This window comes from Apiospora marii (assembly GCF_038362585.1).
Source record: "Apiospora marii strain CBS 49790 chromosome Unknown utg000011l_segment0_segment0, whole genome shotgun sequence".
In the NCBI taxonomy this organism is placed as follows: domain Eukaryota; kingdom Fungi; phylum Ascomycota; class Sordariomycetes; order Amphisphaeriales; family Apiosporaceae; genus Apiospora; species Apiospora marii.
In genome coordinates, this window is record NW_027117382.1 from 4,983,373 (window position 1) to 5,006,120 (window position 22,748).

General features: G+C 56.5%; 7 protein-coding genes across 7 annotated transcripts; 2 read left to right on the forward strand and 5 right to left on the reverse strand.

Annotated features, from left to right (window-relative positions):
* Positions 1-21: 21 nt before the first annotated feature.
* Positions 22-3,448, reverse strand: PG985_014731 (uncharacterized protein; the record flags this gene model as incomplete). The annotated part of the gene is made up of 3 exons (XM_066834497.1): positions 22-84; positions 137-445; positions 506-3,448. The coding sequence occupies 3 exons, from the start codon at positions 3,446-3,448 to the stop codon at positions 22-24; spliced, it is 3,315 nt and encodes a 1,104-aa protein (XP_066679237.1).
* A 385-nt stretch (positions 3,449-3,833) lies between these two features.
* PG985_014732 (4-hydroxybenzoate polyprenyl transferase) lies at positions 3,834-4,799 on the forward strand (the record flags this gene model as incomplete). The annotated part of the gene is made up of 1 exon (XM_066834498.1): positions 3,834-4,799. The coding sequence occupies one exon, from the start codon at positions 3,834-3,836 to the stop codon at positions 4,797-4,799; it is 966 nt and encodes a 321-aa protein (XP_066679238.1).
* A 947-nt stretch (positions 4,800-5,746) lies between these two features.
* PG985_014733 (uncharacterized protein) lies at positions 5,747-9,715 on the reverse strand (the record flags this gene model as incomplete). Its single annotated transcript, XM_066834499.1, is given in 13 exon segments — positions 5,747-5,773; positions 5,836-6,400; positions 6,469-6,505; positions 6,557-6,596; positions 6,645-6,838; positions 6,858-6,939; positions 7,016-7,148; positions 7,220-7,749; positions 7,827-7,999; positions 8,056-8,698; positions 8,916-9,170; positions 9,245-9,605; positions 9,672-9,715. The coding sequence occupies 13 exon segments, from the start codon at positions 9,713-9,715 to the stop codon at positions 5,747-5,749; spliced, it is 3,084 nt and encodes a 1,027-aa protein (XP_066679239.1).
* Positions 9,716-9,874: 159 nt separating this feature from the next.
* Positions 9,875-10,718, reverse strand: PG985_014734 (ABC transporter-like protein; the record flags this gene model as incomplete). The annotated part of the gene is made up of 3 exons (XM_066834500.1): positions 9,875-10,387; positions 10,468-10,522; positions 10,594-10,718. The coding sequence occupies 3 exons, from the start codon at positions 10,716-10,718 to the stop codon at positions 9,875-9,877; spliced, it is 693 nt and encodes a 230-aa protein (XP_066679240.1).
* A 210-nt stretch (positions 10,719-10,928) lies between these two features.
* Positions 10,929-11,528, reverse strand: PG985_014735 (uncharacterized protein; the record flags this gene model as incomplete). Its single annotated transcript, XM_066834501.1, has 1 exon — positions 10,929-11,528. The coding sequence occupies one exon, from the start codon at positions 11,526-11,528 to the stop codon at positions 10,929-10,931; it is 600 nt and encodes a 199-aa protein (XP_066679241.1).
* Positions 11,529-12,466: 938 nt separating this feature from the next.
* Positions 12,467-13,434, reverse strand: PG985_014736 (uncharacterized protein; the record flags this gene model as incomplete). Its single annotated transcript, XM_066834502.1, has 4 exons — positions 12,467-12,639; positions 12,717-13,235; positions 13,313-13,331; positions 13,393-13,434. 4 exons carry the CDS (start codon positions 13,432-13,434, stop codon positions 12,467-12,469), a joined length of 753 nt encoding a protein of 250 aa, XP_066679242.1.
* Positions 13,435-15,549: 2,115 nt separating this feature from the next.
* On the forward strand, positions 15,550-22,731 carry PG985_014737 (BcPKS8- polyketide synthase; the record flags this gene model as incomplete). The annotated part of the gene is given in 7 exon segments (XM_066834503.1): positions 15,550-16,207; positions 16,375-16,791; positions 16,845-16,955; positions 17,014-18,053; positions 18,068-21,445; positions 21,498-21,818; positions 21,889-22,731. 7 exon segments carry the CDS (start codon positions 15,550-15,552, stop codon positions 22,729-22,731), a joined length of 6,768 nt encoding a protein of 2,255 aa, XP_066679243.1.
* Between the last annotated feature and the right edge of the window lie 17 nt (positions 22,732-22,748).

Here is a 22,748-nt window from a genome sequence, read left to right on the forward strand (position 1 = left end):
GAGTTATTAGACCGTAGCAGCTTATCTATATCTCAGCTCAGCTGAGGTATCGAACCACTTTCCATCGCTTGACGTATCTATGTACTACCGACTCATCAAGTGTACCTAAATTGAGCAATTGACTCGAAAGACTCACAGCAACCTGGGGGTCCAAAACAATTTGCCCACAAGCAGCAGTCTGAAAATACCTCTTGAAAAACAGGTGTAGCTGCTCGACAGGGTAATCTTCGTCGTTGTTATCCCTGTTCGTGACGTCTCCTAACCACTCGTCAAACGGCGTAACTGGGACTGGCAGACCCAGTTCACTGCTCAGATAGCCCATCATGACACTCCAGGGCTGACGTGTGGGGTTCTCGAGATGCAGAACTGTCGGTCTCTCGTGCGGGAGTAAGGCGAAGTCGGTGATGATGGATGCAGCATCATCAACCGGAATCCATGATAGGGTCTGATTGTCAAAGTTAGTCGGTACCTAGATGACGAACAGAAAGGTTATGTCATGACTTACTCCGGGTAGCACGGGCAGGCTGCCCATACTTTGCCCAGTCTTGAGCAGCATGGGAATCTGCTCCTTCTCGTTCCACGCCCCCGAAGCCCTCGCGCCGGCCATCTGCCCGCAGCGGACCGAAGCGACCTCCAGCTGTCCCGCATAGTCCCGCGCCGCCTGCTCGAGGATCTTCTCGCAGACCAGCTTGCCGTCCGCGTACCCGACGCCGTAGGCCGCGCTGTCGGGGGATACGGGCGCTTCCGCAATCGGCGCGCCGCCGCTCTCGAGGCCGATTCGGGCGACGGCGGCGATCGAGGAGATGAACAGGAAGCGAGTTGCCCTGTCTCCGGACCCATTGGCGGCAAGCTCCAGCAGGTTTCTCAGGAAAACGAACTGGGGATGGAACGACCATAGCGGGAGGAGGTAGTTCATGGGCCACGCGGCGTGGATGATGTGCGTCACCATGCTCTGAAGACCGGCGTAGGCGTGCTGGTTGAGACCGAGATGGTGGGCTGCCGGATCGACTTCGATGGTCGACGCTTTGGCCCATTCCGTTTCGTGAAGCTCCATGCCCTTCGACTTGAGGATCTTGCGGTCGAATGACGCCCCACCTGGGATAGGTTGGGCGTTGGTTCCCCCTTCCTTCCGGATGAGGCAGATTATCCGCTTCACGTTAGGTCGGCGCGCCAGCTCCGCCAGGCAATGTGAGCCGAGGCTGCCAGAGCTGCCGGTCAATAACACGACAGCCTGTGTTGAGGAGTTGCGTTGCCGATGATTGATTGTAGTTGGTGGAGGGAGGCGGAACTTGTCAACACATTCGTTGACCTCTTTGATGGCCTCTTTGATGGTATCCGCCAGATTCGGGTCTTCGGCCACTGAATTCTCGTTGATGGCCGCTGCCATGTCACGGACTGTGGGGTTCAGGTAGATGAACTGAGGAGGGACCAATTTGGAGAGTTCGACGCCGTCTAGGCCCGGAGTCTTGGACGCCGCAGCGACGATGATCCTGCGCAGCTGTTGGATCTGGAGGGAGTCGATTCCCATCTCAAACAGATTGTTCCCCGCATTCCAGTCCGGCGTCGCAGTCCGGAACACAACATGCTGACGGACGATACTCATCAAGTTGTCCTCGAGGTTATCAAGATTCAGGGGTCCGGTAGCCTCGGTGGCAGCCTGGAGAAGCTTTTTGTAGACCTGGTCAATCTCCTTGGCAAAAAGGGTGTACGCCTCTTTGCGGGCGATGGAGCCCTTGTCAGTCCGGGGAACACTCATGCCAGCCGGTACAACGATGATAGCATCCGGAGAAGGGACCCGGGCCGAGCTATCCATCTTCTGCCCTGCCGCTTCAACAATGCCCCACACAAACCCACGAAAGGTTGAGGCGGCTTCGGGTGTGTTCAGCTCTTGCTGAGGCTCAACAATGACGCCGATATTGAATCGGTTATCACCAAAAGCCACGGCAGACTTCACCGTGGGAGCCTCAGTCAACATGTTTTCGAGGATGAGAGGATCCGCCTTTTCGCCAGTCGCCAGTACGATAATGTCATCGTCGCGGCCAACAGCAGCAAAGTCCAAATCTGGGTGCTTCTCGTTGCGGATGAGCTGGTCAGCGATCTCGAAGCCCTCCTCTTTGCCGGAGGTGAAGACTGTCAACCGAAACCTGCGTTCGCTGCCCCTTGGCTCAAGCTCATCAACCTTGAAATCGATGTCTTTCCGCAGCCGGAAGAAACGCCAGTCGTAATTAGCGGTCGGGACAAACGTGAGAGACAGGGGACCTGTCTCGGTGACGCCGTAGAAGTTGAGCAACTTGACGCCCCCTGCGGTAAGTCTGTCTCCCACCCCAGAGCTGAGCGCCGCGCCGCCTGTTCCGACGAAGTCCATGTGGGCGAGGGCCTTGATGCCTTCCTGGTCGGGAAGGTTACAGATGTCATCGAGGAGAAAGGGGACCGTCATCATGGACCTGGCGTTGGTCTTCCGGATGAGCTCCAAGATGGACTGCGCATTGGGGATGCCGTCGCTGGCGGGAAAGAGAGTCGCTTTCCCGACGGACATGGACAGGCCCGGGGCGACGAGGCCGAAGCCGTGGAACATGGGGAGCGTTGTGAGGTTGAGTCCCTGGGCCTGCGCTTCGGTGTGGAACTCGTGGCAGTTGACGGCCGACAGGAGCATGCGGTGGGTGAGGGGAATCGGCTTAGGCAGGCCTGTGGACCCCGACGAGTGGAGGAACAGAATGGTGTCGTCCAGCGTCTTGGGCTTTGGGAGAGATGGTAGATTGCCATCGCCGACGCCGGGTTGGAGGAATTCTTCGTATGGATTGCTGACGATGACAGCGATGCCCTTCGAGGCCAATCCGTCCAACACGGACTTGAGACCAATGCTGAGCCGCCGGGATACAATTATCGTTTTGGCAGCCACGGTCTTCAGCAGTCCCTCCATCGCCATTAGAGGGAGGCGAGGAGACAGGACCAGAGGAGGTGTGCCATTGCTTATCAGGGCAAACTCGTGGATCACCAACCCAACATCACTTTCCATGAGAAGAGCCACAGGGGCCTTGTCAGTTCTGGCAATACCATCGGGGGCTACGGTATTCTCGAAGATATTAGCCGCCCAGGTAGCGCATCTGGACACGGCTGCTTTGAACTCGGCATGGGTGACCTGGCTCAGAGAGCCATCTGACTTCGCCTGTATGCAGAACGTGTGCGAAGCGTTGTGGGCATGATTGAAGTCAATCAGCTCGATGAGCGATTGGACTCGGGTGGCATCCCCATCGTCGAGTGGCTGGTCCGATGTGAGGTCGAGTTTGGCCCGGATGAAGGGCCATATCGTGTGTTTCTGGGAAGCCTCTCCCGTCGTCGATGGTACCTGGCCATCGTGGGATGCTGTGGGAGTAGGCATGGCGTAGTGGATTGTGCGTTTGGCAACGATCAAAGCAGCGGAGCTCTCGAGTCGATCAGATTGCTCCATAAGGAATATCGCCTGCTTTCCTCGGTGCGTTTGGGAGATTAACTGGGCAGAAGGTTGAAATAGGCCGAGTGTGGATATGGATGGGGAACGGTTGTGGGATGTATGACACCCCTGTATCGGCGAATTGAATGCTCCGGCAATTGAATGCTTTGGCTGGGAAACTCACTCGCGAACAGCGAGAATCATTACCTGTCACCAAAACGGTATGATGTATCTACAAGAAGTAGGTCTAGATTGCTGAAAATTTCCGGTGTTAGCCTGTCAGTGTGGCATTCACCAGCAATCGAAACCACAAGACTTCGCCTACCATTTCCCAAGCATGGCTCGCCAACCCAGCCAACCCAGCCAACCCCGACGAGAGGCAACAACCAGCAAAGCCGCCAACATGGAGAAAGAAGGGAAATACGTACCCCCGACGACAGGAATCCTGTCGATGTTGCCGTCGTCATGGGTCCCGTACGCCGAACTCATCCGCCTGCACCAGCCTCACGGCATCTACATGATCGCCTTCCCGCACCTGGTCGGCCTCCTGTACGCCTCCTCCGTGCTGGAAGAGCCCGTCCCTCGGGCAGTCCTGGGCCACCGCGTCGCTGTGCTGATGATCTGGACCTTCTTCTGGCGCAGCGCGGGCTGCGTCTGGAACGACAACATCGACCAGGACTTCGACCGCCAGACGGCCCGGTGCCGCCACCGCCCTATCGCCCGCGGCGCCATCTCAACCATAAATGGACACGTCTACTCCCTCTTCCTCGTCCTCGCCGCCCTCGCACCCTTGCACTATTGTCTGGCGCCCGAGTGCACCCGGGCCGCGCTCGTCTCGGTGGCGCTGGCCATGGTCTACCCGTTCGGCAAGCGCTTCACCGACTTCGCGCAGGTCATCCTGGGCACCACGCTGGCCTCCACCGTCACCCTATCCGCCTACTCCGTCGGCCTGCCCGCCCTGTCGCCGCCGTTCGCGGGGCCGACGCTCTGCCTGTCGGCCGCCGTCGCGCTGCTCGTCGTCTTCTACGACACCGTCTACGCGCGCGCCGACACGGCCGACGACCTCAAGTCGGGGGTCAAGGGCATGGCAGTCCGCTACCGGGACAACATCGCGGGGCTCCTCGTCGGGCTGACCGTCGCCATCGTCGCGCTGCTGGGGGCGCTGGGTCTGCTCGTGGGGATGGGCGGGTACTACTACGCCTTCGCGGTAGCGGGGTTGGCGGCGTCGCTGGCGGGGCTGGTCGCCATGACGCGCTGGAACGTTCTGCCGAGCTGGGCCGGGTCTTCGGGGTGGGTTTACGCTTTTGCCATTGCGAACCTCGTGGCGGGCTTCGGCATGGAATATGTCACTCGAGTAAGCATGGTTTGAAAGGAAAAGGGGCGGCAATTGAGTGGGGTAAAGCCAGATGCGATTCGGATGGCAGCTCAAAGTCAGCCGACAATCAATTCACAAACCGGAACGACTGGTCAATCCAGCATGGATTGAACTAAAACGCAACGATAGCAGAAACAGAAGTGACTAGGGCTGAAGATCAATTGCCAATATCTGAAGACGTTTCCAGCTGAATCGGTGAATACGTACACAAGGGTGGGTAACAGGTACGTAGCAACTTTCGACGGGGTCTCCTGGTTTGCGACAGTGCAATGAATGGCAAGGGCCAGGAGCTCTGACTGCGGTGCGAACCGCTGCGCCCGCGATTACAGCCGCTATTTCTCAATCCCGCGGGGTAGTAGGTACGATAGAAAGGTCCATCCATGTCTGCATTGCAAAACAGCGTCTTCATCTCACTGTGCATTGTTTTCTTCGTCCTCCCCAAAAAGGTATATTGAAACGAGGATCTCATCATCATATCTCCATTTTTCGCTATAAATACGGTGGATGCAGATGGATGACAGACTACTTGATGAGTGGCTGTTGTAGGTTCTGCATCCTCCTCAGCTACTGCTGCTCCCGATCCCTCATTCCAGCGCACGTTGCCCTCAGCAGTCCAAATGCGGACGGCAGCACGGTGCATTTGGCTGGGATTGAAGGGGATGCCATTTCGAGATTTAAATGCAAATAATGATTGTCATAAACGATATACGTTTGGTAACGAATATTGGGCAACATGCACTCATACCCAGGCAGCAACTCCATCGTACGCCGTAACACACGGGATTCGCACTCGTTATTGACGCCACATTGGTCCAATTGAAGAGACCATCGTCACGACGGAGCAAACGGCTACTTCACTGCGGAAGCATATCAAAGAATCAAACTTATTCCTTGCTATTATACTGATTCTGATTCATCCTATCCCTCGAACCTCCCTCCTATCACCGGTCCAAGGCTTGCGCTTGGCACTGAAATCTGCGTTAGTGAAAAGTCCAGTAATAAAGCAAACACAACACAGAAGATCACCTACCATGCTGTAGTAAACCCCCCTCCTCTGCAGCAACGACCCGTGCGTCCCCCTCTCCAGCACCGCCCCGTCGCCCAGCACGAAAATGACGTCGGCGTTCTGGATGGTGGCGAGCCGGTGCGCGACGACGACCATGGTGCGGGTCTGGCGCGTGCGCTCGAAGACGCCCTGGATCAGCTTTTCGGTTTCCGAGTCCAGGTTGGAGGTGGCCTCGTCCAGCAGCAGGAGCTTGGGGTTGCGGATCAGTGCCCGCGCGATCGAGAGCCGTTGCTTCTGTCCGCCTGACAGGAGCACGCCCTTGCTGCCCACTTGGGTTTCGTACCCCTCGGGCAGCGACGCGATGAAGTCGTGCATTTCGGCCTCGCGGCAGGCGCGGTGCATTTCCGCGTCGCTCATGGCGGCGATAGTCTCGTCGGGTACGCCCAGAAGAATGTTCTCGCGGATGCTGCCTTCGAACAAGGAAGGCTCTTGCGCTACGAGGGAAATAGTCCGGCGGTAGCCGCGCAACTGGATGTCTTGGATGTCGATGCCGTTCATCTGGATGCTTCCGGACTTGACATCGTAGAACCTTGGTCGATACAGGTCAGCAGGCAGTGCACATCCCCGAGGGCCAATGCAAGAATGGAAACCCCGTACCTCTCGAGAAGTGATATTACGCTGGTCTTGCCGCACCCTATGCGAATACATTAAAGACGTTCTTCAATCAGCTAGAGAGAGAGTATACCTGATGGCCCCACAACGGCAGCGAACTGCCCCTTTTCTATCTTCACGATGTTAGCGCAAATCATATGCCCATCTCAAGGACCACTCACGGTCATATCCAACCCACAGAGAACCGGTACGTCTCGGGTCGGGTACCGAAACCAGACATTCTGCAAATCGAGACGAACGCCTTCGCACTTGTCGCCAGAATCAATCTGTTCGATTGTGAGACCACTGTCCACGTCATTTTTCCTTTCCCTCATTGCTTGAATTCGGTTGGCCGCCACATTGGCTTGCGCAATATCTGAACTTCGTCAGCAAACCCCGGCCTTGACATGCCCTGACGACTTCGATGGGAGTGTTACTTGGTCCAAAGCTGAGCCATTGCCCGGCGCCAATTGCCCCCTATGGAGACCTGATTAGTTCAAGAGCACATAATAGAACCAGGACACAGGACACATCATGGGCCACTTGCCTGAACCACGGCAATATAGACAACCACTGAAACGAAGTGAATTAGTATCAGCCATGTGATGCATGGCGCGTCTGAATGATTTTGCTCACGGTAGTTGAAAGTCCAATACTCGCCATCGACCACGAGATGGCCTCCGTACCTGAGAAAAGTCAGCACAAAACACCTACAACACCGGTTCAGACAGCTGGAGTCGCTCAGATGAAGCCGTACCAAAGCACAAACGCCATGCAAAGCAACGGCAACGCATCACTCGCCGCAAACACCACCGTCGCCCACCGCAGCCTCCGAAAAGCCCTCCCCACATGCTCCTCCAGCAGCTGTTCATACTTCCCCGCGATCCGCCCCTCGAGCGTCAGCGCCGTCACCGTCCGGATCGCCCCCACGGACTCGGCCGCGAACCGGGCGCTCTCGGCAAAGACGCGGAGGGTGTCGCGCTCGAGCCCGCGCTCGCAGCGGATGCGGAAGAAGCCCGCGGCGAGGGCGAGCGGCATGGCGCACGAGAGCGCGACGGCGGTGAGCTTCCAGCCGAAGTAAAAGGCAATCGCTAAACAGCCGCAGACGCTCAGCAGGGAGATGGTGACGAAGGCCATGTTGGTGCCGAGGAGCTGCTGCAGCTGGGAGGGGTCCGTGGCGAGGAGGGCGGTCAGGGCGCCGGCGGTGTGGCCCTCGGCGTCGAAGAAGGAGACGGGTTTGCGGAGGATGTTGGCGAAGTAGTCGCGGCGGTAGGTCGTGGTGATGAGCTGGGGCAGACCCAAGAATGGTTAGGGTCTTGCAGGTGAAATTCGACGATAGGAAGAAGTGAGCAGTGTTTACTTACAAATGCAATCCTAGTGGAAGCAAAGCCCAAGGCGAAATAACCAATTCCCACTGCGCCGGCAACCACGACAAACATCATGCACCAAAAGTTGGTAATCTGCACCAACGTATCACCCCAGAACGCGAAAGAGGATATCAGCGTGGCGAACAGGTAGGCCTGCACAGGCGTGCTTGCTGCGACGGACAATAGAGTCAGTACAGTCCTAGTGAAGATTGATGAGGAGACTTACCTCCAGCAATAAGAGCTCCGATCAAGAGTATCAAGTACCAAGGCCAAAGCCGCTTCTGCTCCAACAACATGCCTCCGAGGCTTCTGAAGGCACCCTTGGGCTTGTAGGTCTTCGGACCTCTGTCTCTCGCCACTGACGCCGGCGCCGTCTCGGGATCCAGCGTCATCAGATCCATAGTCCGCTTATCCGCCTCCGTAACCGCCGTATCCGACATCTCATCCGCCACTGCACTGGCACTCGCCCCCTCCTCCCCATCCTCACTACTACCAACCCCCCCACGCCCATGCCCGTGCCCCATCCCCAACTGCTGCGCATTAGTCAGCACCCAGTAATGCCCCCCGCGCTGCGCCATCAGGCTCTCGTGGTTGCCCCACTGCACCACCCGGCCCCGGTTCAGGACGACGATGTGGTCCGCCTTCTTGACGGTGGACAGGCGGTGCGCGATCACGACGGTGGTCCGGCCGCGCGACGCGCGGTCCAGCGCCGCCTGCACCACCTTCTCGCCCCGCACGTCGATGGCGCTCGTCGCCTCGTCCAGGATCAGGACGGCCGGCTGCTTGACGATGCTGCGGGCGATGGCGATGCGCTGGCGCTGGCCGCCGCTGAGCTTGATGCCGGAGTCGCCGACGGAGGTGTCGAAGCCCTGTCGGATAACACGAATTATGTTAGCTGCAATTCACGTAGAGCGGTGAATATATGTGGATTTTCATGAGCTGAGGGGCTCAGGGGCTCGGAGTTCGGGATACAGGGTACGAGACTTAGGCTTTCGGGGTACAGGGTTCTCGGACTTCGGGGTTGCCGGTACGGGCCAACCCCAACTGGGAAGGGAAAGGGAGATATGTAAAGACGGGCTATCTTACTTCGGGCAGCCGCAATATGAACTCATCAGCATAGGCCTCGCGACACGCTACTTCCACGAGCTGCCTCTTCTTGGCCTCCGTAGCGTTCTCCCATGGCGTACCCACGAGTCCATTGGCCACATTGTTAAAGATGGTGTCATTGAACAAAAAGGGCTCCTGCTGCACGAGTCCGATTTGCGACCGCCACCACTTCAGGTCGAGGTCGTGAAGTCTCTTGCCACCGACGGTGATACTGCCGTTGCGGAAGAATGCGACCTATGATGATGGAATTAGACGTGTTTACCAGACGCGTTTTGAGTTGCCAGAGCTGACTTGGCTGTTTGACTTACCAGCTTGTTCTTATCCGGGTCCCCATCGAGCTCGTACCAGCGCTCAATCAACCCGACAATGGTACTCTTGCCCGACCCCGAGGGCCCGACGATGGCAGTCACCTTGCCGGCGGGGATGACGAGCCTGAGCTCGTCCAGGACCTTGGTCTGGGGCCGGGTGGGGTACGTGAAGTTGACGTTCCACAGCACGATGTTCTGCGACGCCGACACCTCGGGCCCCTTCAGCCCGCTCGTCTGTGGCGGGGGTGCGTCGATGCCGTTGAACAGGATGCTGGCGGCGCCTGCGGACCGGGCCGCGGCCGAGAGGGGCGCGGCGATGTTGCCGACGGTCATGACTGTCATCATTACGCACATCAAGACGCTGATCGGCAAGGTCAGTTTTGTTGGTTCTCCGAGTTTGGGCTTTCGGTCTATTAGTCTTGCTTACATGATGAGCGTCCCGACGTTGTCTATCTCAAGGGCCAGCAGCATCCTCACTGCAAACCAGAAAGCCAACGCGAACGTTCTTTCGCAGTGTCAGCATAACTCCACAAAATCATTTCCAGTACCCCCAACAACTTACGCAAATACGCTGAAGTAGACTGCAATGATGGGTCAGCCAGGAGAAACAGTGCGATGTTCAAATGAGAGCTAGTTACTTGTGGCTTGCTGGATCGCGATGACCTTGGAGAGACTCATGCCCCGGCGCTGCGACTCGGCCACAAAACGCGCGTACCTGGCCACCATCTTGGACTCGGCCCCGCACGCGGCGATCATGCGGATGGAGCTGAGCGCCTCGTTGGCCGTCGCCGACGCCTTGATGTTGGCGTCTTCGACTTGTTTCATGTTGCGCGTGATGAGGGGGACAGTGACACAATAGCACAAGGTTATGAGCAGGAGCCCGCTCCAGGTGACGAGGGTCAGCTTCCAGCTGTGCAAGAAGGCGATTATGGCGGCGGAAGCCATGAGAGACGTGCTCTGGAGGATTGCCGCAAGCTTGTCCGAGATGCCGCTCTGCAGCGTGTTGGCCGTCGTCGTGATGATGGCGGCAATCTGTCCGGGTGGCTGTGTATCTAGGAGTGACACTCGCTGGCCCAGCAGGGCTTTGAGGTATGCGAGACGCATCGCCGACGAAATGCGAAGGCTCATCGTTTGGAACCCAAGCTAAGGTGCAGTTCACACGGGATCAGGAAACGCGAACCCAAGAACAACTTCGTGTGGTTGGAGAAGCTTGATGGACTTACCGTGGCGATGTACCCTAGCACGAAGCGTCCTGCGAAGAGATATACGATATAAAGTCTACACGGTGATTCAGCCCCTTCCCTTCGTATCTCTCAACTATACCGGAAAGAGAAGCGATGGAGTCTTACACATTCTGATCAATGGTCTGCTTCATGACCTGCTGCGCGGTCTCGCCCTCCCATGTTGCCCGAGCAGATGCAAAATTGCCGACCAATCGACCTGCGTCATGGGTCAGACCAAGAAATGACACCATCTAGATCAGGAATAACCGAGAACATCAAGGGACTGAGTTAATGGAATGAAAGGACATGCTTGCCAAATATTATGGTCATAGCTGGGAAGGCGACCCCGGCACAGGCCGACGCAGCTATGGATGAAGCTAGAACAAAGCGGCCGCCCGTGGTGGTATATGAGAAGATACGCTTCGTTTGAAGCATCAGCACCGAACCGAGTCATTGATTATTTAGAAGTTGCGGTGACTAACAAGGAAGCTCGACAGGGTCTTCTTGCGGCGAGAGGCCTTTGGGGGTTTGGGCTTTGGGCCATGGAGCGGCCCAGGGAGTGCAGCAGCAGTAGTCCCATTGCCAACAGCCACTCGAGAGGCAGATGCAGCAGTACCAGGGGAATGTGAATGGGGTGGTCGCCCCGTATCTCCGGGCGCCGAGCGGGGAGATGCAGACTGTATGGTAGCCAACGGAGCTCCGATAGTGGGCGAGGAAACCCCGTGGTGTACCTCATCTTCTGCCGAGACAGAGCCCAACGAGGCATTGAGCGAAATGTTGCGGCGGTGCTGGTGCGAGGACGGTCCCGTAGTAGAAGGGCTGACCGAGTCCGACAGCGAGGTCGAAGACACCTGGGAAGCCACCGACGCCGCGCGCCCAGGCGGCGGGGACGAATGCAGCAGGTCCGTCGAGGACCCGTTGCCTCCCGACAAGATGACCACCGACGGCACCGTCACCACCTCGTTGCCGCCAGCGGCTCCATTGACCGCGACCACGCGGCCGCCGACACGAGTCGGCCTTGGCGTGTAGAGGCGACTACCTGTCTCTTTCGGTTTCGACATCGTATGCCTAGCAGGACTGGCTTACTGCTACTGTTTCTTCTGCCTGCGCTTTGTATGATACATGTGGCATGCTTCGAATTTGCTGGACACCCAATGACCCCTCAAAATTGGTGGCGGTTAGAAGCAAGTTCTCTTAATGCAATGGGCAAAGTCGCGTAGTATTGCATCAGTAAAAAATTAACTCAAGACGATCAATGTTTGGATTGATGCGCAGATCAATGCGTAGAGCATTGTTCAGCATGGTGTTGATCGCCCCCAGCCAGGAGTTGCCCAACGGACGGAAGAAGCCGTCTTCTCCTGACGTCGGATCGCGCATGCATGCAATGCAACCATCTATCCATAACGAGCGGCGCAGGCTAAATGGCATGGGGAAATGGGAAAAAAGAAAGCCTCTCGGAGCCCAATTCCGGGTAAACCGAGCATGGGACGCAAAAAGCGACATGACGGCGCGGCGCCTGGGTTACCGTCGCGTCAATCTGGCACTTTCTGTGCAAACATCAGACTGAACCCTGGATGGTATGTCAGAGGAAGCAATACACGATGTTAGCCAAATGGAGGTGTGATCCGGGAGAACGTTTGGGGAAAAGACGTTAGGTAGGGTACCTGCGGCGGGTACGCACTTTGCCCCAATGCGCCGAACACAGAAGGGTATCATGTTGTGCAACAAGGCCGGGCGATTGCAGACCTAGACCGCAGTCGAATGCCAAATGTCTCCTTCGTCATCAGGGGTCTCATCCTCCTGCAAGTATTGACGATTATGCCATTCATGCTGGGTTTTATACGAGAACATCCGGAGAGAGCCTCACGTCATAGTAACCATTTTCAGCTGTCAAATACCATACGAAACAATTTGGTGGGAAATACGAACAAGATAGCATAACAAATCTATCTATGTAATGCCTAAAGAACAAACTCCGCCACCGATCTCTTTCGTGTAATCAAGTAGACACCTCAGCAATCATGTTGCGAATGACATCCCCCAACTCCTTGACCACCCCCTTTTCCCGAGGCAAAGTATGCCCTTTGCCGTGATCGAATATGTAGGCCGTATCAGGGTCGCAGGTGTTGTAGAGCGCCATCGACCCCGACACGTAAGGATCCAAAGACCCGACTGGCAGCAAAGAGCACTATTAGTCAATGTGTTCAAGTGAACAGGAGAGATTGTTGGAGATAACTCCATCAACTTACTGATGTGGCAAGTATGTATATCAATCATCAAATCCGACTCGTCCGACAGCACCATCTTGTACGTCACGGGATCCAACGGCGGCCACCCCGCAAAGAAAACCGCACACCGGATCTGCGGCGTCCTTCCCGCCTTCTCGCGCCGCCGCTGCTCGTGCAGCAACAAGGTCCCCGCGACCGTGGCGCCCTCGGAGTACCCGATGATCCCCTCGAACGGCCCCTCGCGCTCCATTATGTCGAAGAGGAACTGGATGGCCCGGTCGGTGCTCCGGACGCTGCTCGCGATACCCTCCTTCATGAGCTCGCGCATCGTGTCCTCGGCCGTGTCGCACTCCGGAAAATCGCGGATCCGCGACAGCACGTCCGTCTCCTCCGTGTCCTTGTCGTCGGGCTCGATGAAGCGGTAGTAGGGCGGGTTGCCGAAGAAGTCGGCGAAGCCCTTGGGCGGGACGGCCTCGCAGGGGGCGTCGATGAAGCGGAACGAGGCCGTGTCGTCGGACATGAGCTCCTTGACGAGGGGGGCTGTACGCGGAGGTATTACGTTCAGGTTCAATCAAGTCCCGCCTTTTGGTCAAGTCTAAAAGTAAGGGTGATCTTACCAAGCTGTATTTGGAATTTCTAGATGGAGATTCATAAGTCAACATTGTTCATGATCGAGTAAAGGGGCAGTATATCTCACATCTGCGCTTCCATAGGCGCCGGGCAGGCACAAAAACTTCATCTTGGTATTCTTAGATGACGGCGGTCGAAGGTAGAATGACACGACTCAAAGTGGGTGGTTGATAATCAGGGAATCTGAAGAACCAAACGCCCGGGAGGGTATATCTGCGATCGTGCTCCCACCACGATCAGGCCAAGCTCTGCAATGCGGTCTCATTCATCGGTATTGCGTGACGGCGTCTGGCTTGGCAAAAGTAGACGCAACGAAGCTTGTTGCCACGTATGCAATCCTCTCGACCGAGGAGCAGGCGTTGGGAAACGCGTGCCAGAGATCGTGGGAAGGGAAGCCAGAGGGTAGCCGACAGGGGGGAAAGGGACTGTTTGGCAGACCCGTCTGATAACGTGAGTCCAGCCGCGTTCGGTGCTTGGTGAATTTCTCGATCCATGTAAAGACCATGGTAAAACGCAACGCCGTTCACATCAGTTAGGCGTTCATGCAATCAACTTCGCGCACGCTCCGTTGCGTAGGAAAAAGGTCTTGTTTCCTGTAAGTGGCCTTGCCAATCATCCGGATAGGGCAATTGGGAGCTTGGTGCCGAGCCTAATTGGACTTCCGGGGAGTCTGGGATGACGAACCGGCATGCATGTAGCAGGGGTCGTTAATAAGTCAGACCCAAGGGGTGGGCACCCTCCACCCCGGTCCCGGCCCCGGTCCCGGATAAAAGTGAGGACTAGGGTGGGGAGCCGCTGCAGGGTGACGGTTTCATACAGGACAGGCAGCCGGCTGTACTACCGAAGCCGCCAAAAGGAACCCATTTCTGCACGAAATAGATAAACTTGACGTTTGGTGTGGGTGGCCAAGCCAAGTCTTTCTAGTGTCTCCCCACAGATGCAGCAAACTTGACCTGCATCCTTGGACCCCAAGTGCCGCGTGCCAAGCCCGGCAGATCAAATATCTCAATCTAACTACACCCTGCCGCCACAGTGTGTGGCCAGCATCACGGTTGTCGATATTTTTGTCCCAGGCTCATTGCGTTTTCGGTCCAGACCAACGGCGAATTCCGTCCCTCAGTCGGCTGGTAACGTAGCACTCTCGACCGAAACATTCAGACAAATCACCCGTCCCAATTTGCGTAACCGGCGAATCTTAGCATCTAGTCGGTCCCTTTAAGCCTTGTGGTTACATCGAGGGTATCTGTCAGGCTCTTAATCCCAGAGCTCTTAGATGATTACGTATATCCAGGTTTTAACGAGAACCTGGTCTCATACTGCTCAATTGAGAGCCAGATCCCATTGAGGCACTTCGGTCTTCCAGGAACCGCCCTCCGAGATTACCATCGGCCAGAGCTCCCTGTTCCTATTTGTACGGAACTCAAGGCCAGGCTATGACATCGCATGGTGGTAACATAGCCTGGTTGCGGGAAGACTCCGGATTGGCTGGAATGGCATGGTCTGGCTCTTATCCGGATCAGGCCTCTCATCGCCTCGTTTCAACGAGGAAGGTCCCCGGGGCCGCGGGTCCCTGATACTTACCTGGTGGGAAAATGCGGGTTATAGGATCGACGACCGTCATGCCAGATATGACAGCTTATATGAAGTCTCCCTGTGATCCTGCAGTTCACCAACTTCGAGGAGGTGCTCGGGCCAATGATACTAGGCAGATCATCGGCCGGGTTGCCGAAATAAACTGCCCCTGTTATCGATACCCGCAGCGATCCAGGATCTAGGGAAGGCCATTCACGTGTTAGAGTACCATGGACAGGGCACGCCTACAGCGATTCCTCCTTCTATCCGTGGCCAAATGGTTTCGGATAGACCAGGAGGGAAGCAATGTTCGAGTACCGCCTAAAGGGCTGAGACAGAGACGCTCCGCTCTGAGGCCGGAATGATCATCCGCTTGGCTGAAGATCAAGGCCAGCTTCTGGAAAATTTAATTAGCTAGGGTAACTACATCATTCGTTGTAGCATCACATGGTAATTCACCCAGACCCTGAAGGGAAAGGCGATCTTCGAGAGACGATAGACTTGTGATCCCGCTCCCACTTGCTGGAGAATATAAGTTGCAGGCGGTGATTCATGTTCATGTCGCCACCTACACTTACCTTTCTACCCACATGCCAATCTCCAGATCCTACCTTTTTTTTTTGAAGTCGCCAAGTAAGAGAAGACATGCAACATGGCGCCTTCAGCCGTTAACGGTCATGGCCCCTACGCGCAAGCCAACGGGCGCCCTAACGGCTTGGGCAATGGCGTCAGCACCAACGGTATGAACGGAACACCCAATGGCCTCGGCACTGGCCACCGCCGTGTCGGTGATGCGTTTCCAGGAGAGACATCGGCACCGACCAATCGCGTAACGACAGAGGCGTCCACGCCAAAGACGAAACCCATGCCCTTGGCTATCGTCGGCATGTCATGCCGGCTGCCGGGCAACGTGACCAGCGCCGCCGAGTTCTGGGAGCTCTGCGCCCGGGCACGGTCTGGCTACTCGACCATCCCCAAGTCTCGGTTCGACGCCTCGAGCTTCCAACATCCGAACCCGGGCAAGGCCGGTTGTCATAACCCCGTGGGCGGGCACTTCCTTAGCGACGAGACGGTCGACCTCGCGGCCTTCGACGCGCCCTTTTTCAGTTTGACAGAGAAAGAAGCCATCTCTATGGACCCACAACAGCGACTGCTGCTTGAGTGTACATTCGAGGCTCTCGAGAATGCCGGCGTTCCAAAGCATACCATTGTCGGCAAAGACGTTGGTGTCTTCGTGGGCGGTTCGTTCCCCGAGTACGAGTCCCACTGTTTCAGGGACACAGATCGGATACCAATGCATCAAGCTACAGGTCAGTACTTCGTTCTCTATCTCACTTTGCCCGATCGGTACCAAATCAACCTACACTGAGGGCATCTGAGATATATGCCGGCTGGAAGTTAGGAGAGCCTAGGATGAATCAAAATGAGACTGGAAAGAAGAGTTTCGAGTGGAAACTAACACGTGAATGACATGCAGGCTGTGCATACGCAATGCAATCCAACCGCCTCTCCCACTTCTTCGACCTCAAAGGCCCCAGCTTCACCACCGACACGGCCTGCTCCTCCAGCCTCGTCGCCCTGCACCTCGCCTGCCAGAGCCTGCGCGCTGGCGAGTCGAGCATGGCGATTGTGGGCGGCTGCCACCTGAACATGCTCCCCGAGTTCTGGATCTCGTTCGCCAAGTCCCGGCTATTTTCGGATTCCGGGAGGTCCTACTCGTTCGACAATCGTGGGACAGGCTTCGGCCGGGGCGAGGGCTGCGGCATGATCATCTTGAAGCCCCTCGAGCAGGCGCGGAGAGATAACGACTCGATTCGTGCTATCATAGTGGGGAGCGGCATCAACCAAGATGGAAAGACACCTGGCATCACTATGCCATGTGGGACAGCCCAAGGTATGCCCAGGCGTCGATGTACCTCGGAACTAAGCACTAACCATCCGCAACAGAAAATCTGATGAGGCAGGTATACCAGAATGCAGACATCAACCCCTCAGACACGGGGTTCATCGAAGCACATGGCACGGGTACAAGAGTCGGTGACCCAATCGAGGCGACAGGTAATGCCCCCAATGCCCCCATCTCGTACCCAGATGGAGCTGACCAGATGCGCGACAGCAATCCACAACGTCTTCGGCGCCAACCGTTCGGCAAGAGACCCTCTGCTATTGGGATCCGTCAAGTCCAACATCGGCCACTTGGAAGGTGCCTCGGGCATCGTCGCCGTCATCAAGGCCGCCATGATGCTCGAGCGGGGTTTCGTCCTGCCCAATTACGACTTCACGTACCCCAACGAGAAGATCCCGTTCAAGGAGTGGCACTTGAAGGTCCCCACCAATCAGCGCCCATGGCCCCGGAACAAGAAGTATGTGAGCGTCAACAACTTCGGCTTCGGCGGCACCAATGCGCACGTGGTCTTGGAACGCCTCCCCTTCACCCAGCGAGGCGGGCCCAAGGACGACGCGGACCTGAAGGACGAAGACCCGGGACTGAAGCTATTCGCACTGTCGGCGAATGACAAAACCTCGCTTGAGTCTGTGATGAAGCAGCTGGTCATATATTTGGAGCAACGCCCGGAGATGTTCCAGAAAGACTTGATGAGCAATGTGGCATATACACTATGCCAGAGACGATCACTCCTACAATGGCGTGTAGCCATCCCCGCCCGGCGCTCTTTCGATTTGATCGATGCCATCAACAGCCAGAAGTCTCTGCCCGGCAAGGAGGGCGACCCGCTGCGGATTGGATTCATCTTCACAGGCCAGGGAGCACAGTGGTATGGGATGGGTCGCGAGCTCTATGAGCATTACCCAGTCTTTACGAAAGCAATCGACTACGCGGACCAGTGTCTGGCGTCGTTGGGGGCCACATGGTCGTTGGTCGAAGAACTGAATAAGGACGAGAAGACGACCGCAGTGGGCGCATCCCACATCAGCCAACCATCATGCACTGCAATCCAGCTGGCCCTAACAGACCTCCTCTTTTCCTGGGGTGTCCAACCTACTGCCGTGGCTGGACATTCGAGCGGTGAAATCGGTGCAGCATACGCAGCTGGTATCCTGACCTTCGAGGCATGTATCGCGATAGCCTACCACAGGGGTCGATTGATTCCCGTGCTCAAAGAACGGCACCCAGAGCTCCGCGGCGCGATGATGGCAGTGGGCGGATCAAGGAAGAGTTCGAGCCGCTTCTTTCAGAAGTCAAGAACGGGAATATTAGGATTGCGTGTTACAACAGCCCGAGCAGCCTCACCATCTCGGGCGATGAGGCTGGTATCGATGAGCTCAAGGCCATTGTCGAGGAGAAGCAACTGTTCAACCGGAAGCTCTTCGTCGATACGGCATATCACTCACACCACATGGGCCTCATTGGGAAAGACTATATGCAGTCCATCCGCATGGTCGATGCACCAGTATCCACAGAGATACGGTTTCACTCATCGCTGGTCGGTCGGCGCGTTGATGGATTGGAATTGGAGCCATCATACTGGGTGCAGAACCTAACGTGTCCGGTGAGGTTCAGCGAAGCAGTGCAAAGCATGGTTGAACCCATGGGCGAACATCGAACCGGTGTCAACATGTTGGTGGAACTAGGCCCGCACTCCGCTCTTCAGGGACCCCTCAAGCAAATCCTGAAAGCCGCAGGCGGCCCTGCTGCCAAGATACCGTACGCCTCCATGCTAGCGCGGAAGAAAAACGCAGTCGAGACAGCGATGGAAGTAGCGGCTACTCTCTTCACCAAGGGCGTTGTGTTGAACTTCGAAGCAATTAACTATCCCAAACCAGCCAAGGCACCTGTGCTGCTCACGGACCTGCCACGATACCCATGGAATAAATCATCCAAGTATTGGCATGAGTCGCGCATGACGCTCAAGCATAGGAACAGAAGTGCGCCTAGGAACGACATTTTGGGTACAGAGGCGAACTTCTCCAGCGACCTCGAGCCAACCTGGCGTAACATCGTACGTTTAGACGATCTACCATGGTTGGAGCACCACAAGATCCAATCCCTCGCCATATTTCCAATGTCGGGGTATATCGTAATGGCTGTCGAGGCCATACGGCAGTTGGCACTGGAAGCCGGAGAGCACTTTGACCATTACCAGCTCGAGGATGTGGTTGTGACGGCGCCGCTGGTTATCCAAGATGAGGATGTTGAGCTTACGACGACATTACGGCCACATCAAGAACGCACCCCAATCGTAGCCTCGGAGACGTGGAGAGAGTTTCACATCAACTCCTGGACCCGCAGTCAAGGTTGGAAGGAGCACTGCAAAGGCTTCGTGGCGGTTGTTGACCGAGACACGAATGGCGTGGATGGCGATAAGCGGGCCAGAGACACCAGCGTATTGCGAGAGACTTCCATCAAAGCCGTCAACCAAGGCGCCTCAAAAACCGTCGATTCATCGGGCATGTATGAAAGACTAGCGGAGCTGGGTGTCTCGTACGGCACAGTCTTCCAGGGTATCGTGAATGGGTCAGCATCCAACACATGCTGCAAGAGCGACCTCGTCGTGCCTGACGTGGCCAAGGAAATGCCGAATCAGCGCATAAGCAGCGCCGTGGTTCAGCCTGCATTCCTCGAGTCGTTGATATCCATGTACTGGCTCGTCGTCGGCCAGGTACGACCGAGTCTCGATACGATCTATTTGCCTTCTTCGGTTGACCGAATCTCGATCTCGAGGAATGTCACCGAATCCACAGGTGTCGTAGGCCGAAAGCTTCAAGCTTACTGTCAGAGCAACAGTTCGACCCATGGCACACAGCCCATGAGATTATCCATGTTCGCTGCCTCGCCTTCAGATCCGCTTGAATCGCTGGTTACGCTAGACGGTCTGACAGTGACACCCATCCTGGACCGCGAGGCGGAAGCACTGGCGCTACATCGAGAACTGTGCTATAAGCTTGACTGGGAGCCCATGGCTACCAAATCAGAAAACACCAGAGATGTCGAGCCAGAAATGCCAGAAACTGACATCGCAATCATCCACGCCGATACACCACTCCAACGCGAACTCGTCGCAAGCTTGGCCCATGTTCTACGATGTTCCACTGGCAGACCCCCAGCAACCGGCACACTGTTCAATGTCAATGTCGGCGATAAGCTCTGCATCTTCCTGGCCGAGCTTGAGAGGCCGCTGCTCTCCACTCTTCGTGGTGACCAGTTCGCGGCCTTGCAGAAAATCCTGACATCCGTACAGGGCGTGTTGTGGGTAGTACGCGGCGCATACGATCACGCGACCTCACCAGACCTGAACATGGTCACGGGGCTTAGTCGTACAATTCGGTCCGAAACGCTTCTGCCCTTCGCGAGTCTGGATCTGGATGGCCAGGTCACGTTGTCGGTGGACCAGATGCGGAGAACCATAACCAAAGCGTTCTCGACTGCTTTCACAAACGGCAAGGCGTCCACCGGTGAGCTGGAGTTCATGGAGAGGGACGGCCAGCTGCTGACCCCTCGCATCATCAATGACCCCGTAATGAACGAGATCGTGCACAACGAGACAAATCTATCAGCTCTGCGATTGACGCGTTTCGATCAAACAGACCGGCCCTTGAAGCTGGCTATTGGCGACCCTGGGATACTCGAGACTTTGTATTTCACCGATGATGAGAGCTTGGCCTCATCATTGGGATCAGATGAAATCGAGATGCAGGTTGGGGCAATTGGTGTCAACCACCGAGATCTCGCCGCAGCGCATGGCAAGCTCGCGAATACCGGGTTTGGGTTCGAGGCAAGCGGCATCATCACAGCCGTTGGCAGCGGTGTGAGGGGTCTGCAAGTGGGCAACCACGTAGCTGCGCTCGCCGTCGAAGGTGGAGCTTATGCGACCAGATTAAGGACCAAAGCCGGCTTCGCTTTCAAGCTACCCGCGAACATGAGTTTCGAAGCCGGCGCAAGCCTGCCACTGGCGTACAGCACAGCATACTACTCCTTGATCGAGCTGGGTCGGCTACACGAGGATGAGAGCGTGCTGATCCATGCAGCAGCGGGTGGGGTTGGACAGGCCGCCGTTTCGCTGGCGCAGATGGTTGGTGCCGATGTATACGCGACGGTGGGAAGCCCCGAGAAGAAGCAAGTGTTGATTACCGAGTACGGTATCCCTGCGGACCACATTTTCTACAGTCGCAACCTGGCATTTGGTAACTCGTTGCGAACGGTGACGGACGGGCGGGGTGTAGACGTTGTGCTGAATTGCGTGGGCGGAGATGCCCTGAAGGAAAGCTGGCAGTGTCTGAATAAGTTCGGCAGACTTGTCGATATCGGCACGCGGGACACGGACGCGAGCACTCGTCTGGAAATGGTTCAGTTCGACCATAACGCGAGCTTCATATCGGTGGACATGATTTCACTAGCCGCCGAGAGACCAAAGATCATGCAGCGTCTGCTTACCGACGTATCAAAGCTCGTCAAGTACAACAAGGTCCGGCCGGTGTTCCCCATCACCACATATCCAATCTCGGAGATTGAGGAAGCACTAAAGACACTCCAGAGTGCCAAGTCGTACGGGAAATTAGTTGTGGTTCCTGGATCAAGCGACAACGTCAAGGTGAGCAAGATCCCATATGCATTGGATGAATTGTCGGACTAATGCGAAGCAGGCAACGCCACCCAAGACGCCGCGGCAAATTCTCCGACCTGACGCGACGTACCTCCTCATCGGAGGCACAGGTGGTTTGGGTCGGAGCATGAGCCGCTGGATGGTCAGTCGTGGTGCGAGACACCTTGTATTGCTGTCAAGAAGTGGCTCAGCCACCGGCAAGGTCAAAGAGCTGATTGACGAGGTCGCCCATGTTGGAGCCGAAATCGTGGTACAAAAGTGCGACGTCGCCAACCCCGCCGATGTGGAAAACCTGGTGGCCTACGAGTTGGAAGACATGCCGCCGGTGCGAGGAGTGATCCACGGAGCGATGGTCCTGCGTGTAAGTGATCCATTGATCGCAAATCCCTCTCGGTGTTTCCGGGAAAGATGCTGAGTTGCAAACCTCACAGGATGTTCTCTTCGAGAAGATGACGTACGACCAATATACCACGGTCATCGAGTCCAAGGTGCAGGGTGCATGGAACTTCCACCGTGCTCTTTGCAATGCACCCTTGGACTTCTTCGTCGCCATCTCCTCTGCCGCCGGTGCTGTCGGCAACCGGGGCCAGGCAGCCTACGCAGCGGCTAACTGCTTCTTGAATGCCTTCGTCCAGTATCGACTGTCGCAAGGGTTGCCGGCGTCGTCCATGGACCTGACTGCTGTATCCGACACCGGTTACCTCGCAGAGGACGCGGAGAAGGCGGCCGAAGTCGCCAAAAATCTCGGAGGTGACACCATCTGCGAGGCCGAGGTGCTTGCACTACTCGGCGCTGCTATTGACGGGCGCATGGCCGCGTCGTGCAACAACCACACAATCACAGGCATGCGCATCACACCGAGTGCGCAGCCCTTCTGGACGACCGACGCCAAATTCAAGCATCTTCGCGAGGCGGCCGAGGCGGCAGCCGCAGCCGACGCGTCGCTTGGCGCGTCATCCAAGGTCGTCTCGTACAATGCCGCGGTCAAGTCGGCCCAAAGCGCGGCCGAAGCGGAGCAGGTGGTGTGCGACGGGCTGGTGTACAAGCTGGCGTCCGTCATGATGATGGAGCAAGACGACCTTGACGTGACGAGGTCTCTGTCCTACTACCCGCTGGACTCGCTGGTTGCGATTGAGATCCGCAACTTCATCACGCGCGAGTTTGAGGCGACGCTTCAGGTGCTGGAGCTACTTTCCAGCGGCTCCATCCAGACATTGGCCAAGGCGGTGTGTGTTAAGAGCAAGCTGGTCGGACTTTCTGGTACTGCTTCTTAGATGGGTTGCGGGATGTG